Source organism: Mercurialis annua, linkage group LG7 (assembly GCF_937616625.2).
Source record: "Mercurialis annua linkage group LG7, ddMerAnnu1.2, whole genome shotgun sequence".
Taxonomy (NCBI): Eukaryota; Viridiplantae; Streptophyta; class Magnoliopsida; order Malpighiales; family Euphorbiaceae; genus Mercurialis; species Mercurialis annua.
In genome coordinates, this window is record NC_065576.1 from 2,236,490 (window position 1) to 2,251,421 (window position 14,932).

The 14,932-nt window shown below is 33.4% G+C and overlaps 3 protein-coding genes across 4 annotated transcripts; 2 read left to right on the forward strand and 1 right to left on the reverse strand.

Moving 5' to 3' along the window:
- Window positions 1-879: 879 nt before the first annotated feature.
- Window positions 880-3,727, forward strand: LOC126656216 (zinc finger protein GAI-ASSOCIATED FACTOR 1-like). 2 transcript variants are annotated; one of them, XR_007633177.2, is made up of 5 exons: window positions 880-1,227; window positions 1,346-1,742; window positions 1,825-2,054; window positions 2,499-3,397; window positions 3,481-3,727. XR_007633177.2 is itself a non-coding variant. In XM_050350730.2 (4 exons), the coding sequence occupies exons 1-4, from the start codon at window positions 1,083-1,085 to the stop codon at window positions 3,278-3,280; spliced, it is 1,554 nt and encodes a 517-aa protein (XP_050206687.1). In that variant the 5' UTR covers window positions 880-1,082; the 3' UTR covers window positions 3,281-3,727. The 2 variants fall into 2 exon arrangements, 1 of the variants encoding a protein (XP_050206687.1); XM_050350730.2 differs by having other exon boundaries at window positions 2,499-3,727.
- A 3,530-nt stretch (window positions 3,728-7,257) lies between these two features.
- Window positions 7,258-10,123, forward strand: LOC126655719 (probable protein phosphatase 2C 55). Its single transcript, XM_050349984.2, has 5 exons — window positions 7,258-7,358; window positions 7,468-8,026; window positions 8,352-8,658; window positions 9,216-9,365; window positions 9,697-10,123. The coding sequence occupies exons 2-5, from the start codon at window positions 7,536-7,538 to the stop codon at window positions 9,982-9,984; spliced, it is 1,236 nt and encodes a 411-aa protein (XP_050205941.1). The 5' UTR covers window positions 7,258-7,358; window positions 7,468-7,535; the 3' UTR covers window positions 9,985-10,123.
- A 70-nt stretch (window positions 10,124-10,193) lies between these two features.
- LOC126655717 (vicilin-like seed storage protein At2g18540) lies at window positions 10,194-14,465 on the reverse strand. The gene is made up of 4 exons (XM_050349982.2): window positions 14,161-14,465; window positions 12,614-12,792; window positions 11,853-12,248; window positions 10,194-11,449 (listed from the first exon to the last, which is right to left on the reverse strand). Exons 1-4 carry the CDS (start codon window positions 14,426-14,428, stop codon window positions 10,427-10,429), a joined length of 1,866 nt encoding a protein of 621 aa, XP_050205939.1. The 5' UTR covers window positions 14,429-14,465; the 3' UTR covers window positions 10,194-10,426.
- Between the last annotated feature and the right edge of the window lie 467 nt (window positions 14,466-14,932).

Consider the following 14,932-nt stretch of genomic DNA (forward strand, 5'->3'; position numbering starts at 1 on the left):
AGTAAGTTAAAATTAAGTTTTTAATTAAAGACATCGAACTTATAATTGTTCGAGAAATGGATTACAAAAATTAAATCAAATAAAAAAAATCACCATATTTTGAAAAGTTTTATTTTTTGAATCTAAATTTTAATTCCAATACTATGATTATTTTTTATATTTTTTAAAACATAGAGAAGGATTTAATAATTTAATCTAATTTCGTGGGGTTTAAGTAGTTATCCATCCTAATACATTTTTTAATTTCCACAACCTGCCTTAGCCTTGTTTTTGTCCTAAACCTAAACATACACGAACAAGGAAGAAAAAACGAATTCAGACAATCAACTAAACGACAAACCACCGAACACACATGTCTGTCTGAAAACGACAAGTGCGCGGTTAGTCCTCTAGCCGAGTGTAAAGTGTAATCCAAAACTTGTACACTATGCAACAAGCCAAAAATTAATCAATTACTTAAAAATTTAACTTTTTCAAATTTCAAATTTCAATATAAAAACTCTAACCAAAGCTACTCAACATACTATTTTTCAAAAATTTGATTCATAGTACATGAAAACTGGTTTCAACTACGAAATTATATTTTTTAATTTTTTTATATAAATATTATGGAGGAAGCTAAAATTTTAGTTTCAAATATAAATATGATTCGAATCCGAACCTGCGACATAAATGGCTATAATTAAATGGCTAAAGCGTTCCTGTACATTTTTAAGATCGATCTCAATTTAAACTTTCAATAAAGCTAGTGTTTAGTGTCGATTTAAAAAATAAAATTGTATCTACTAACCATTAATATAATTAAATTCTACTTAATAAAAAAATTAATTTTTTAAAATTTAATGAGTAGTATTAAAAAAATCTTATTTTCTCTCTGAAAAGTAAGAACAAAGACCAAAGACTTGGCCTTTTTGCTCTCAGAAAAAGCTTTTACACACCAAAGTCTCAATCTCTATCTAAATATCTATCTCATTTTTTGTTCTGTTTTGCACGTTTTCTTCAAAAAGTTGACTGTTTGATCGGAAAACATACACTCACCGCCGGCCGGCGATCATCACTCACTCCCATATGCTAAACTTAACATGAAGTTAAACTCTGTTGATTTAGATAATTCCTCCACCGCTTCAGGTGAAGCCAGTGTCATGTCCTCCGCCGACAACAACCAACCTCCACCGTCGCCGCCTAAATCCACCGCCAAGAAAAAGAGAAACCTCCCCGGAATGCCAGGTAATGTTAAACACCTCAAAAAACTAAAAAAATAGTAATCTTGGTATATTTATATATCTTGAGAAAAAGGTTATTAATTTATGTTTTTTTTGTGTTCTTGATTTACTTGTTGTTGTAGATCCAGATGCTGAGGTGTTAGCTTTGTCACCCAAAACCCTAATGGCAACTAATAGATTTGTATGTGAAATTTGTAATAAAGGGTTTCAAAGAGATCAGAATTTGCAGCTTCATAGGCGTGGGCATAATTTGCCATGGAAGTTAAGGCAGAGAACTAGTACAGAAGTTAAGAAGAGAGTTTATGTATGTCCCGAACCGAGCTGTGTTCATCACGATCCGTCGCGGGCTTTAGGTGATCTTACGGGTATTAAGAAGCATTTCTGTAGGAAACATGGTGAGAAGAAATGGAAATGTGATAAGTGTTCTAAGAAATATGCTGTTCAGTCTGATTGGAAAGCTCATTCAAAGATTTGCGGTACGAGAGAGTATAAATGCGATTGCGGAACCTTGTTTTCGAGGTTTGATTGTTGTTGGTTTTTTATGAGTTTAATTGGTTATTGTTGATGGAATTGGATGATTGAAACTGGTTTGTTTTTGTAGGAGAGATAGCTTTATCACACATAGAGCTTTTTGTGATGCTTTAGCAGAAGAGAGTGCTAGAGGTGAACCTACAGTTGCTGCCAATTCGAATCCGGAATCCAAGAAGAAACTGCTCGTTGATCCGCCGCCACCTCAACAATCACCTCCGCCGCCACCTCCAGCTCCACCAGCTTTATCTCAGTCAGCTGGTGGTGTTGCATCTGCTTCAGTATCTCCTGCTCATAGTCCAGGTATGAAGTTGACCACAATTTGGAAGAAAGTTCTAAATTTTTTTATTCTTGGATGTTTTTTGTCAGTTTATTTATGTTGTCTTAATAAAGAATGAATCTTTGTTATTTTGTCTTTCTCTTTCTCTAGATCTTGGAGTTTAGTAGCTTTTGTCTGATATTGATCTTTGTATTTATTGAACTAAATAGCATGTTATGTTTTTGCTGTAGAGCTAAAGAAAGTAAGAAATGTTTATTTCCTTCCAAACTTGTGAGATTCAGTTTACACAATCTTTGATAATTGATACCATAAAGAACACTAGTGATTCAAAAGCTAGAAAATAAAATAAAATAGAAATACACATAGTTTATAGAAAGGGAACCATTAGCTCTTGCTTATTTTTTAATCTAAAGTTCTTCATAAGTTTAAGTAATCCTATAAGTTTCTTTTTTGCTTTATTAATGCAGATGTGGTCATGCCCGCAACAGTTGTAGAATTGGCACCCGCACAGGCTCCAGCTCCGGCACCTGCGCCAGCTTGTTTAAATGGAAGCTGTAGCAGCAGCACCAGCTCAAGCAGCAATGGAAGTACGAGTAGTGGTGTATTTGCTAGTTTATTTGCTTCGTCAACTGCATCCGGTAGCTTACAGCCTCCTCAACCTCCTGCTTTTACGGACCTCATACGGGCCATGTCTCACCCTGAGCGTCCAACGGATCTTGCTCAAACCACTATGGAGCCAATTGCTCTTTGTCTCTCAACCAATCACGGGTCATCAATCTTTGGTACATCAGGACAAGAGCATAGACAGTATGGACCTCCGCGTCAACCAGCAATGTCTGCCACTGCACTATTACAAAAAGCAGCTCAGATGGGGCCTGCGGCTACGAATGCATCATTACTTCGTGGTTTGGGGATTGTGTCGTCTTCTTCTACGTCGTCCTCTCAGCAAGACAATATGCCTTGGGGACACAGGCAAGTGGAGCCTGATAATAGCTCAGTTACTGCCGCGCTAGGACTTGGCTTACCTTATGATGGAGGTTCCGGATTAAAAGAACTGATGATGGCCACTCCTTCTGTCTTTGGTCCTAAGCAAACAACACTCGATTTTCTTGGATTGGGAATGGCAGCCGGTGGAAGCCCAAGCGGTGGCCTGTCGGCTCTAATTACTTCAATCAGTAGCGGTCTTGACGTGGCTGCCTCATTCGGAGGTGGAGAATATTCTGGAAAAGACCTTGGAAGGAGTTTATGACCGCCCACATCTTTACTTTCGGACATAATGTTGTACATTGGACGTGATTTCCGGTTTAGCAAAATCGATTTGCGGAAGAAACAAGCATGAAGATATACGAAAATTGCCCTAATGAAGGTAAGCATCAGGACATCCGAAGCAGTCGGATATTTTTTTAAATTATCGTTCTGCCTTGGTGATGCAGAGCTGTGATGTAACAGGGTATGTAAAACTCGGACAGCCACATCTTTCTTCACTACGTGGACTCGGTCTAGATCAGCTGCAGTTTGATTGAGATAAACCATGAGATTACTTGCAGATGAAGGTTCATGAAAATGATAAACTGTAAAAAAATTGTTGCTGTAGGGTTGAAATCAAATTGTGTTAGAACTTGTAAGCTGTCTATATTCAAATGTTGCTCCAGCAATTTGTTTTAAATTGTTAATTAAATGCATAATTATTGTACCATTTTGTACTTTTGTAATCTTACAAGTTCAAACACAAAATGATTGAAGAGTTATTAGTGTTTGAAAAAAATGGAGATAAAAGTGATTGATTCGACTCAACATCAACTATTTGTAGTTGCACTATAGCCCTGCAATTATAACCTTTTTACAAAATTTCTTTCAAATCCATCATTGTTCACGGTTTCATAGTGAATCTTTCCAATAATATGGTTCTTTGTAAATACTTCCAATATGATCCAATAATTTCACCCACGAGTAAGAAAGTATAGTAATTTTTCAAGAATTAAGTTTCATTTCGGGTAAAGGGTCATTATTTTTTTTATGATTATTCCTATTTATTTTATTTAACCGAACCGGCTGAATTAACCGACTTATTATGTCGGTTCCGTTTTGCATTGTTGAAAGTTTGGTTGGTTCGATATGTTTTGTTTTGGTTAATGTTGCTTATTTGATCGGTTCTGTTTAGATGGTTTGGTTGATCGATGTTCAAGTTTGGGTTTTTAGTTCGGTTTTAGCCAAACCGACTGGATGCTCACACCTAGTTCTTATGTTTTTAGAGTGTATGAAAACTGAAAAGCACTCCTGAATATTTTTATTAAATATCTTATGTCAATTTTTGTGTTTAATATTTTCATGGATGTTTTTTATGCGCTATGAAAACGCATGATTTATTTTGAACCTACTTCGAAGAGTTATGAATTAAATTTTCAAATTATAATAAGTTTGATTTATATGAATCTATCTCAGAAATTAAGGAAATGTGAATGTTATATATTACAAGAAAAATGAAAATGCTTTTTAATATTAGTATTATTAATAATTTTTAAAAGTTCAATTTCAAAATCTGAGAATTTTAAAATATTTTACGAGAAATCTTAGTTAGACTCAGTTTACCACGTCATCCGTAAACTAGTCTATCACATTATGACACGTCATTAAAATAATGGTACTGTTGTAATTTTGTTTTAATTTTTTACACATTTGAATAGTAAAATTCAGGTAGTGCCACTAGTTTAATGATGTGTTATAATGTGATTGGTTTAATTTTGTTCATATTTTACATAATTGGAGTGAGTGAATTTCGAGGAATTTCATTTCCAAATTGAACTCGATAATTGGTAATTTGGTAGTATGTCAAAAAATTCTTTTTAATGCTTATCATGATATTAATTCGACAGCATAATTGACTGTTCCTTTAAATTACTGTGCAAATGAGGGACCTTACTTTAGTGCTTAAACTGTATATCTTTTTAATTTTGGAAAAAGGGTCATTTATACCCCTAAAGTTTATTTATAGGATTAAGTGAGTCCCTAACGTCCGGAAAATTTCAAATATACTCCTAACCTCTTTAAAAATGAACAACCAGATCCCGATTTTGACTCAAATGAAATGTTGGGGTCCTAGTTGTCAAAACCGGGAGGCCTGATTGTTTATTTTTTAAATTGTCGGGGGCATATATTTAAACCTTTTCGAACAGTGAGGGCTTATTTGATCATCGAATTAAACGTTAAGAGTATAAATGACCATTTTTCCCTTTAATTTTAGATATGAAAAAAAAGTAGCTGAAAAAAATACTATTTTATATTGGCTTAATTATTTAAAAACCACCCACCTTGTAATATTTTTTCATTTATACCACGACCTAGGAAAATTTTCAATTGTACCCTATTTTTGATTTTTATGTTTCATCTCTACCCTAATGAGTTGAATTGACCTATTTTCTTTTGAAAAAAAGTTTAAATTAGTCCTTCATTTTTAACCTATATTCTAATAAAATGTTAACGATAATCATTAATGTATCTTGTTTTTAATATTTTTATCTTTAAATTAATTAAATTATCAAAAAAATTACTCTTGGGGTACAAACGAAACATAAAAATCAAAAATAGGGTACAAATGAAAATTTTCCTAGGTCGTGATAAATGAAAAAAAATTATAAGGTGGGTGGTTTTTAAATAATTAGGCCTTTTATATTTTAGCCAGTAAAGAATGATGGAAATGGAGCCATAATTGGTCCCAAAGAGAAGTAGTAGTAGCATACTAGCATTACAACAGCCTTAAAACAGTGTTTCAAAAACTGAATAACTTGTGGCCGACTGGTGTGGCCAGCTATTAAACCAGCTTAATTACAGGTTAAATAAAAGTAAATACTTTTTTATATAAAAAAAAATCAGTTGAATTTGCATTCAACGGGTTCAATAATTTATCAGTTCATACGACTTATTTAATACAAATTGATTAAGTCATATTTGTTATTTTAAAGAAAAATAAAATAAGATTGGCTCTCGGTTCACGATTGACTTAGTTGAACAATACTGATTCGGTCTGATTTAAATGGTAAGAATTTCATTTTAGTTTTATTGTCATTTTGTCAACTTGGATGAGAAATTAATTTGAAGCTCAAAAGTTGTCAATCTCAAAGGTGGTGGTTGGGCAAAGATAACATCATTTTAGCATACAAAGAAAATACTATCATTTTAGTTTCGACTAAATGTGCAATAATATTAGATCATAAAATAATTATAATGTATATTCTATAATTGAATCAAAAAAATAAATTTATCAAAAAATGTCCAACTCTTTGGCTTGTCTTTTCTTCTTGTCCTTTTTCACTTTCTTAGATGTCTCCATGAAGTTTATTTTTGCCATTTAGCTTTTCAATTCCAAGCTGTTCTTTAAGATAAAATTGTCATTTGTCTCATTTCATTTTTGGAGGGAGATGATCATATTACAATACAATTTAGAGCAAAGGGTGATATCGGTCCCTAAATTTATGTGCTTATATTAATTAATTCACCTTCTGTTATTTTAATCAATTAAAAGTGCAAATTTTTATTTTTATATCTATTAACTCTCAAATTATATACGATGAACGTCTTCATCGATCATAATAACTTGTTTGAGAGTTAATTGACGTTATATGGAAAATATTGTATCTAATTGACCTAAAAATAAAGAGTTGTTCTTAATTTATCTAAATTATTAAATGCGAATTAATTGACTATGATATATAAATTCAAAAACCGTATTGACCCTTTTATTTATATTATTTAAAAACAAATATTGATGTAGTAGAACCTTCTAAAAAAACTCATTAAAAAAGCATATATCAATTTTATTTAAATTTTCGAGTGATAATTTAGAGCAATTATATTTTTTCTTAAACATTTACAAATAAACAAATTACTCACTTTTATATTAAATTTTCATGTTTTTTAAGTAAACTAATTGTAGTGGTAAAATCAGATTTTTAGAAATATTAAAACTACTTAGTTAGTGATATGAGTTTAATATATTTTTCTGTAATAATTGAAAAGTACTTCATTCATGAACTCATTGAGTCGTTATAACATTTTTATCAACGAGTTATGCCTCAAAATTAGAGAGAAACTAAATTTTATTTGAGATATTCAATTTGATTTGTTTAATTTGATTTTGACAAACACATCCCTGGATTTATTTGCTTTACTTTCCTCAAGCCACCAGCCCAGTAATTATAGTAAAGCCCTATTACTACAATTTGGCCCTTCATGACCTTCAAGAATCCAATTTTTGGAACCATTCAATAAAATTTGTATCCCAAAGTCTCAACTTTTATCTCCATCAATAATTCACAAACCCCTCAAAAAAGGTTCGTTTTTTATTTTAAATTTCAAATTTTTTATGGGTTTTTCCCCAAGAATATTAGTTTGCTTATCACCCATTTGAATAAAGTTTCTAACTTTGTGTTCTAATTTCAGGTCGACAATGCAAATTTTTATGGTGATTGATTCAAGAAACTGAGGTATATGTGTTTTTAGTGGCTAAAATGCCAACTGGGTTATTTGTGAAGTTGAATTTAGGATTTGCTAGAAATTCAGCTTCTTTATTGTCAAATTGTTCTCATTTTTCACCAAGGCGTTATCTTTCTAGTTATTCTATGGCTGCTTCTAGTTCTAAAGCTGTTTTTGGTAATGGTGATGTTTATTTTGATGATATGGTGACTACTTGTGGTAATGGATTGGAGGGTTCAAAACCTAGTAGTGTGTTTTTTGTTGATAGAAGTCGAGCTAGTTGCGGAAAAGTTGGCATGAGAATGAGAAATCGGCAGGTTTCTGATAGTCGTTTGGTTTGCGGGTACTCGAGTTTTGATGCTATACGGAGGAGTGGTAGTTCGGATAGTTTTGTTGTTGCGCCATTGTCGAGAAATTTGTACACATTGTGTTCTATGCAATTATCTGTGAAAGCTGCTCGCGATGTGTCCTTTGATGGGGTTTCACGTGAGGAACAGTTGACGAACTCTACTATGGTATCTGGCCAGTACGTGCTCTTTAATTCTGTCTGTTATGATGATCTTATTTTTGGTGGTCTGTTTTAGAAATGCTGATATGGTTTCTAAGTAGAAGGAGGCTTACTTTAGCCACCATATTTACGTTTACATTCACGTAAATAGTTGCTTTGTCGATGCTCTTGGTGTTTGCTTTATGGTGGAATTGGCTTTTATAGCATTCAAGCAAAATTAGTATCATTGTATTTATGCTAAACTCTGCAAATGAAATCTGGTTTTAGATTGCAAATTAGATGTACTAGTAATTTGGTTTCTTGCGTGGTACTGAGTTTAAGGGGAAACTATTCTTGGTGACAGAACCTTGAAGCTGGTCTCAGGATCATGTTATATGCCACATCCTGATAAAGAAGCAACTGGTGGGGAGGATGCTCACTTTATTTGCGAAGAGCAACAAATTATTGGTGTGGCAGATGGAGTCGGCGGTTGGGCAGAAGTGGGAGTTAATGCAGGAGAATATTCTCGTGAGCTTATGTCTAACTCAGTAAGCGCAATCAAAGATGAGCCTGAGGGTTCAATTGACCCAGCGAGAGTGCTAGAGAAGGCACACTCTAGAACAAAAGCTCAGGGTTCATCCACGGCCTGCATCATCGCCCTTACAGATGAGGTCTGTTTTCTTCTTTTGACTTGGTTCAGTGGGTAATTTTTTTTAATACAAAATATGACATATTTTTGGAGCTGGATGAAATTGCATATCTTAAGTAACAGTCTGATAACTCTGCTAGATGTATGTGTGAACATGCATTGGTGGAATATAGGTCTTTTGTTGCCGTACTTTGGTGGAATACTAGAATGAGCAAGTTCCTGCCATTTGAAAACATAAGCTGGTTAAAATTGTTTATTAAAGGGAATGGTTGTATTACGGAACATAGAATTTTCAATCTGCTTCCACAGTGATATGATATTAGCAGTTTGTGTTGCTAGAATCCTGAATTAGGTTCTGAACTAAATGATTCTGTATCAGAAATGGATCCTTTGTATATCTATTAGGCGCATATAGTGTACTGTTTTCGTTAATATCGTAGTGTTTGCCGCAGATGTAAATTGATTCAAGTTTGTCTTTGGAGTGCTCCTTGGTTTTTCTTCTATAAGTATAACTTAACACGTAATTATTTCTGTTTGAAGCCATGTAGTTTAAATGGATCGTTTTTTTTTCTGTGTTAGGGAATACATGCTATAAATTTAGGAGACAGTGGATTCATGGTGGTTAGAGATGGATGGACTGTGTTTCAATCCCCAGTGCAGCAACATGGCTTCAATTTTACCTTCCAGCTGGAAAATAGTGGCAATAGTGATCTACCTAGCTCTGGCCAGGTCAGATAACTTAGTTCTTCAACTATTGTGCAAAGAAACTTATTGAGTTTTATGTTCGATGTTTTATTTCCAATTCTGAAAACGCTTTCAAAATCTTGAACTTCAAATTTATGATCTATTCTTACATAAAAAAAGTCATCATTCATTTCTTGTTTCAGCATTGCTCATTTCAACGAACGTAGGTGTCGAACAATGAATTTAAACTCTTGAATATATGCTTTTTCTTTTCACATTTGAAGTATTATTTCTCGCTGTAGTTTATTATTGGACGAGTGGGCAATTTAGAACTTTGAAAACAACTGAAATATCTGTTTCGGTTCAATGGCCTTAGGTTTTCACTTTTCCAGTTTCTCCCGGTGACGTAGTAATTGCCGGGACAGATGGATTGTTCGACAACTTGTACAAGAATGAGGTTAGTACTGCCGTTGTTCATGCCCTAAAAGATGGCTTAGGCCCTCAAGCAACAGCTCAGAAGATTGCAGCTTTGGCGCGCCAACGAGCACTGGATAAGAATCGGCAATCACCTTTCTCGGCTGCTGCTCAAGAAGCTGGGTACCGCTACTACGGAGGCAAACTGGACGATATCACTGTAATTGTTTCATTTATAACAAGCTCTTAACAATGTCTGACAGTTTTGATAACCAGTTATTTGTCTTGAATCATTCTTTAACTGGCTGATAAAATCCCTAGAGCTGTCTTTGTGCCCGAGTACCTTCGGAAGCAAGTTATTGATTGATGCCTACTTGTTTCTTTGTTCACTTCTTTCTGATTAATAAAAATTCTGCATTGTTAGTTCCTAATTTCAATCATGCCAAACAGAAACAAAAGTACATAAAAGAGAACTAAACATTCGATTCCAAAACGTGTGATACAAGAAAGAACTACCGAACTCAGAACTCAAAACAAAAAAACAATCTAATGCTCATTACAATATGCAAAAGGTAGATCTCAGAGCTTATTATTCAAAGGTTCAAAACAGGACAAAGCATGCGCATCAAGAGCTCGGTCTTATTCACATATACAAAACTCAGGACCTACTGGTGCAAGTTGTAGGAGAGAGTTCAGAGCTTCCAGTCCCAGAATTTTCTTGAAATTCTCATTTTCTTCTCACCACCACCACCTTCGTGCTCTTCTTCACCCTCCTCTCTCCTTTTCCTTTCTTCTTCTTCTTGCCTCTCGGCCTCTTCTTGTTCCCTTTGCGCTTCTTCTTCTTGCCGCTTCTGCTCTTTCTTTTGTTCCTTTTCCCTTCTTCTAGCCGCTTCTTCTTCTTCTTGCTTTTGTCGTCTTTTTCTTTCTTCTTCCTGTCTTCTCGCCTCTTCTTGCTCTCTTCTAGCCGCTTCTTCTTGCCTTTGCTGCTCTTCTTCTTGCTTCTTTTCTGCTTCTCTTTGTTCTCTTTCCCTTCTTTCCATTTCTTCCTTCTCCCTTGCTTGTCTCTCTTCTTCTTCTCGTTTCTTTTCTTCCTCCTCCATCCGCTCACGCTCTTCTTCTTCTTGCTTCTTCTTTTCTTCCTTCTCCTGTTCACGCTCTTCTTCTTCCCGCCTCTTCTTTTCTTCCTCCTCTCGTTCACGCTCTTCTTCTTCTTGTTGTCTTTTTCTTTCTTTCTCCCGTTTGTGCTCCTCTTCTTTCGCTCTAGCTTCCTCTTCTCGCCTTTCTTGTTCCTTTTCTTCCACCATCACTCTTTGTTCTTCCTCGGCACAAGAAGTACAATCTAATATAATAGCTTCATTTTGAGGAGCCAATAGCTCGTGAATTGTAGAGTTGGTCACGTTAAACGACAAGGCCAAGACGTCTCTGTTCAACGTTTGGAGCACCGATCTCGTCCCGGCTAAGAATTGAGGATAGTTTCTTCTTGTTGAAGTACTAAATCCCATGAAAACAAATGAATCATTGTTGAATGACATTTGAGCCATTGGATGGAACCTTGGCACAGCAAATACATCTCCTTCCTCAACCATAAACCTCTTGTTTACACAATCTGTTTCATTTGCATTGCTTGAACAAACCACCTTCACCATTCCCTGTCCTTGTAACACTATTGCTATTTCCGTAGCCATCGGATTCCAATGCGGTCCCATCATCGATCCCTACAATTAAAAACCATAATCAGTAAAAACTCCATATCACTTCCATTTCTTTTACCACTCGAAACCTTACTGTTATATTGTGCTGCATGAAAACGAAAACGCTAAAATAGTAAAAAATATATTTTTTTTAAAAGTATATTCTAAACAAAAGGCCTTCAAGAGTTTTAAAAGAGACCCTGTCTCTGAAAATACAACACCAGATAAAACTTTACAAGTTCTTATGCAACATCGATTCTACAAGTTTTGGTGCAACATGGACTCTACAGTTTCGGTGCAACATCCGCTCTACAAGTTTTATTTCGTGCAATATAGATCACGGGCATGCTAGTGAAAAAAATACTACTATCGAAGAGCAACTGTAAACAATATAACAAATTGTATTAAAAAGTAATTATAAACATACCTTGGTCAAGTTCACCATGAAAAGACCAATATTGGAACCTCTTAAAGATTTCAAATCACCTCTGCCTACAGTCACACTCCATCCATTACAATTTTCGAAATCCGGATCAGCTTCATAAATGTTAAATATTTTCGTTTTCTTTTTCTTCTTGCCATTATTGATGTCATAAAAGGCACCATCTTGATTTCCAATAAGTACATTCAGAAATCTGTCCTCTAGTTCCTTGAATATAGATTTCTTCTCCTCCGGAATTGTATGCACTATCGCAGGCGGCCTAATCGCACTTGTCATCTCTGCTATTACATCTTCAGATGCCATAAAAGCTGATTGCAGAAGCTTCTTATCAAATCCAAGAACCAAGTCACTTATGCTAGAATAAGCTCCGAGAGACGGTTCCTGCACAAAAAATGCCCATATGAATACATTAATGATCTAATTTAGCAATTAACAAACAACAAAGATGAAATAAATTTACCTATCTAATACTATATCACAACTATATCACATTTTCCACATATATATTCATATTATTTAAACTTTGCCTGAGCTTTACCAAATTTTAGTACGACTTGTTTGAAACGCGGCCAAATCTGACGTAGGATGTCTATGCATTGCATACAACATAACGCCAAATCAGATTGGCCACGCTCCAAACGAGCCGTGGAAACTCGAAAAAAAATGCTATATTGTTAGTTAATTCATTCATTTTGTAAATAAAGTAGCTAATTAAGGGAAATAAATAGAGTGAATAAGAAATGTACATAGAAATCTTCATCTGTATTGGAATAGATAGCATAAATCCTTAGCTTTTGTCTTTCTGATACTAAATCACTTTGCACAAAGAAAACTGAGCCTGCACTTAGCCTATAAACATCTCCTCTTTTTATATTTTCCCTCTTCATTTCTTTACCATCTTCACTCCAACTCAGCTTCCCACTCCCTATAAATCAACATAAAAAATACATATCACAACATTAAATTTATGGCTTAATTTCTTAAAAAACCCCCACCTTGCATTTTTTTTTCGTTTATACCCTGACCTTGTAAAAACACCATTTGTACCCAATTTTGAGTTTTTATGTTTCATCTCTACCCAAAAGCATTAAATTGTACTCTTTTCATTTGAAAAAAAGTTTAAAACAATCCTTCATTTTTAACTTATATATGAATTAGATATTAATGTTATTAATAGTACAAAAATACCATCTTTTTCAAAAAATTAAAAATAATAATAATTTTTTTTTAATTTTTTAAAAAATATTTCGAATTTTTTTTAATTTTTTCAACTTTTTTAAAAAAATTCCGACAAAAAAAATTAAAAATAATAATAATTTTTTTTTTTTTTATTATTTTATCAAATTAAAAAAATTAATTAATTATTTGGATGTATTTGATTATTTTTTAAGTTTAAGGATTTATTTGTATATTTTAAAATAAAAAAAAGTATGTTTTAAACTCTTTTCCAAATGAAAAAAGTACAATTTAATGCTTTTGGGTAGAGATGAAACATAAAAACCCAAAATTGGGTACAAATGGTGTTTTTACAAGGTCAGGGTATAAACGAAGAAAAAGTGCAAGGTGGGGGTTTTTTAAGGAATTAAGCCTAAATTTATTTGTAAATCGGAAAATTATTCAATACAACCGTTATACCATGTCATCCGTGCAACAAACCAAATCGTAAAGGAAGTAGTAATTGAAAAATTTCCTATCACAAACGCTTATTGATTTGTTGTAAATATGGCATGGCACAATCTATCGTCATTTTAAATTCTGGTAAATTTATATTGATGTGGAAATCAAAATAGTCAACATCAGCATAAATGTCATATTGCCACATTAGCACAAGTTCACTAAATAGCCTAGTCGCCACATCAGCATAAACTCACCTATCATAGGATTGCCACATTGGCATAAATTCACTAAAATAAAACTAATTGGTGAATGAAATGAAAATCATTGGTTCTCTAATTCTATTTAAAAGAGATACCACGCGACAACTAATAAGTGTATAGTTTTCCAAATTCATAAACGTATAATTAAAAGTAAATAAATTGTAAAATAAATCACGGAATTTATCATATTTTATGATTACAAAATTGCAATTTGAAATATTAATCACTATTATCAAAAAATTGCTAGGTGTTCGTATTATAATTGCAAAATACGCTAAATTTCATGATTTAACTTTTTAAAAAATATTAAAAATAACAAACAACACAAATGTAGAAATTTAGTTGGATTTCTTCTATTTGTTAGATTCAAACATTGCTAATTACAAGAATAATTAAAAAGAAAACTAATTAATTACCTGTGTTGACATAAAAGACCATATCAGCATGAAGAACAACAGGAAGAAACAAAGCATTAGGCTCCAATGTCATAAACTCAATATGATAATCTCCTTTTTTCCCACTACAAACATCAACCGCTGATATTTCTCCAAACTCACTCACCACCAAAGACTTTCTGTACTCCTTCTTCACCATCGTCGGCCTCATTGCACCGCCGCCAAATCCATCGGAAACCACCGCCAAAGAAACCAGAACAAACACTGATAAAACCAGCTGAAATATCATTTTCAAAGCTTTTGGTAACGTATTTTTCAAAGTGTTGGTTCATTGGTGTCGGTGTTATAAGGAAGAAGATGAAGATGGGGAGTACGTGTCATTTTGCTGTGGACACGTGCATGTTCAACACGTAGCGGTTTGATGAGATTTGTTCTTCCCGCTATATTACAAAGTTGTTATTATAACCTTTGAATTTTCTTATGGCTTGATTTTCGAATATGTTAATTGACTTTCTTTTCTATTTATGGACATTTTTAAGGTATAGGCTTTCTCGAGATTTACTATTAGGGTTCTTCTTGTCATAGATGTTCATTTAATCAAGCATATTAAATTGAATAATTAAATTAAAAAATGGAAAATTGTGCAAAGTATTTTATTAATTTTATTTTCAAATGTAAATATTAAAATATTATAAAATATTTGTTACATAAAATTTATTTTTTTTAAACAAAAATAAAAAATAAAAGGCAGTCTGAAATTATTTTAACTTTATAACCACTTTATATTTAAATA